Source organism: Tachysurus fulvidraco, chromosome 21 (genome assembly GCF_022655615.1).
Source record: "Tachysurus fulvidraco isolate hzauxx_2018 chromosome 21, HZAU_PFXX_2.0, whole genome shotgun sequence".
Classification (NCBI taxonomy): domain Eukaryota; kingdom Metazoa; phylum Chordata; class Actinopteri; order Siluriformes; family Bagridae; genus Tachysurus; species Tachysurus fulvidraco.
Genome location: NC_062538.1, coordinates 22,120,905 through 22,123,404, shown reverse-complemented (window position 1 = coordinate 22,123,404; position 2,500 = coordinate 22,120,905). Strand labels below are relative to the sequence as shown.

At 44.9% G+C, this 2,500-nt stretch overlaps 1 protein-coding gene across 3 annotated transcripts in view; it reads left to right on the top strand.

Moving 5' to 3' along the window:
* alpk2 (alpha-kinase 2) overlaps window positions 1-2,500 on the top strand; it is a 10,679-nt gene that overhangs the window by 7,391 nt on the left and 788 nt on the right. For all 3 annotated transcript variants that reach the window (XM_047805963.1, XM_047805962.1, XM_027148221.2), the window contains 7 exons: window positions 99-229; window positions 385-423; window positions 521-819; window positions 930-1,018; window positions 1,198-1,415; window positions 1,788-1,836; window positions 1,996-2,500. The exon at window positions 1,996-2,500 is cut by the window's right edge and continues 788 nt beyond it. In XM_047805963.1, the coding sequence (XP_047661919.1) occupies window positions 99-229; window positions 385-423; window positions 521-819; window positions 930-1,018; window positions 1,198-1,415; window positions 1,788-1,836; window positions 1,996-2,194 (1,024 nt within the window). In that variant the 3' untranslated portion in view covers window positions 2,195-2,500. The remainder of the gene's footprint in view (window positions 1-98; window positions 230-384; window positions 424-520; window positions 820-929; window positions 1,019-1,197; window positions 1,416-1,787; window positions 1,837-1,995) is intronic.

Here is a 2,500-nt window from a genome sequence, read left to right as displayed (position 1 = left end):
TCAAAGAATTCAGCACAAAACAGGTTCTATAGTGTGCATCATAAAGATCCTGGATGTATTTCACAGCTGGTTGTTTCCCTGTGTCTCTGTCACGTCAGGGTGGGAGATGATGCTCGCGTCTCTCTGTCGCTGCTGAAACCCTGCAGTAAAGATCTGGGGTTTTATCGTTGTTCTCTGGTCACTGCTCTGGGTTCGGTGTCCAGCTCAGACTTTCACCTCACATCAGAAGGTGAGAGACTTTTCAGCTCAGATTAAATGTTTACTACAATCTAATACTACTACATATCACTTCTGTATGTTGCTGATGGGAGGAGATTCGTGTTTCTGCACCGTCAGCGTTATTTCAGCGTGTCTGATGATTGTCGCTTGCTCTTCTGTCCTCAGTGCTGATGGAGCTCGTCATCCCGAACCATGAAGCATCAGGTGAGAAGTCTGTTTTTAATTCAATAAAAGGACATTAGAGAATAGCCATAAACAAGGAGACGGGCGTGTTAACGTGTGCCGTCATTCTGTCTCTCAGATGAGCGCAAAGCGATAGACGGGGAGGAAGAGGACGTGTCCTGCGCTTCTCTCCTCTTTAAGGATGACATTCTGACTGATCAGTATTTTGGAGAGCAGCAGCACACGAGCATTGTGACTGAGAAGGATCATTTTGGTGAGGGAATGCACCGGAGAGCGTTCAGAACGATGGTGCGCACCGGCATGACACCTCTGTTCGGCCCCGGACACGCCTGCGTGCTCAAAGTACACAGCGCCATCGGCTATGGCACCCAGAACAGCAACGAGGTGGTGCAGAGGAACTACAGCCTGGCTGTGGAGGTGAGATCTGGACCATGGAACAAACATCAGAGACGCTGAAACAGAACCGAAGCAGTTTAATATGGTTTCCTTTTCTGATGGACTAATGTCCTGCTTGTACTTTTCCTCAGGAGTGTTATGTACAGAACACGGCCAGAGAATACATCAAGGCCTACACTGACGTGGCCAAATCTGCAGAGACCTTCGGAGAAGTTCCTGAGTGAGTAAAACAGCATGTTAGTAATCTGATATAAAATCACCTTATTAGTAAATTATTAGTAAGTCATTTCTAGGTGATCTGTTACGCACTTAAATGTATAAAATACCAAAGCCTTGATTCTCGTGAGAATCCGCTCTTTTCATGGTGCGAGAGGTTTAATGATGACTTCTGTGTTTTAGAATCATCCCCATTGTTCTGGTGCACCGGCCGTCTAACGCCGTCCCGTATGCCACGCTGGAGGAGGAGCTGATTGGAGATTTTGTAAAGTACTCTGTTAAAGATGGGAAAGAGATCAACCTGACGAGGAGAGACTCGGAGGCGGGACAGAAATGCTGTGCGTTCCAGCACTGGGTTTACATGCACACCGAGGGAAACCTGCTGGTTACTGATATGCAGGGTGAGAATGCTTCGAGATTTATTTCTCAATAGTTTAAGATCACTTATAGGAAAGGGAGGTGCAAACAGCTCCAACGGCAATGGATCACTTCTACAGCCGTATGGAGTCATTGTAGTTTTAGATCAGCTACAGTTCTCTTCAGTGTCACTTACTGATCACTTATAAACCACTTGCTGATCACTTATTGATGACTTACTTTTCCCTTATAGATCACTTACAGTTCACTTAGTGTTCCCTTACTGATCACTTATAGATCACTTACTGATTACTTACAGATCACTTAGTGTTCCCTTACTGATCACTGACTGATCACTTACAGATCACTTATAGATCCTTTACAGATCACTTACAGAATGTCTTTATGATGTTCAGGTGTAGGTATGAAGCTGACAGATGTTGGAATCGCCACCTGTAAAAAAGGGTAAGTTCTCAGTATCTGCTGTTTGCTTTTAGATTTATGATGTTTTAATAATTTGAACCATACCATCTACACAAAAGACTCATACTTAAGACAGGACTTAAGTGTGACTCGGTGTCTGACTCTCGTTACTGTCTCTGTGATGTTTATGTCTGTGTGCAGTTATAAGGGCTTTAAAGGAAACTGCTCCACATCCTTCATCGACCAGTTTAAAGCTCTTCATCAGTGTAACCGCTTCTGTGAGCTGCTTGGCCTCACGTCCCTGCAGCCCAAAGCCAAACGGACCACCCCCCCCAACCCCAAAACACAACCCGCCGCCAGGAAAAAGCCTTTTGGCCCCACTGTCAAGGGCAAATCCTGATTGGACGCTGGCCCTTGACACAGGATTCTGTGCATAAATCAGAGTGAATCCGGGTCTCACTTTCAAAGACAATACGACGTGATCTTTTACTTTAGTTCTTGTTAACAAACAAGTCATGTGCTGTGTTTCATACGGAGATAATATGCTGCTGCATCAGATGCTAATCAATTGCTGCCCTGCAATATACAGAGGATATACAGTCTCGCATATACTCGTGCCATACACGGATCAGTTGCTGCTCTGCCATATGCAGACCATATGCAGATGATATACAGATGTTATTTGCAGATGATATACAGATGTGTT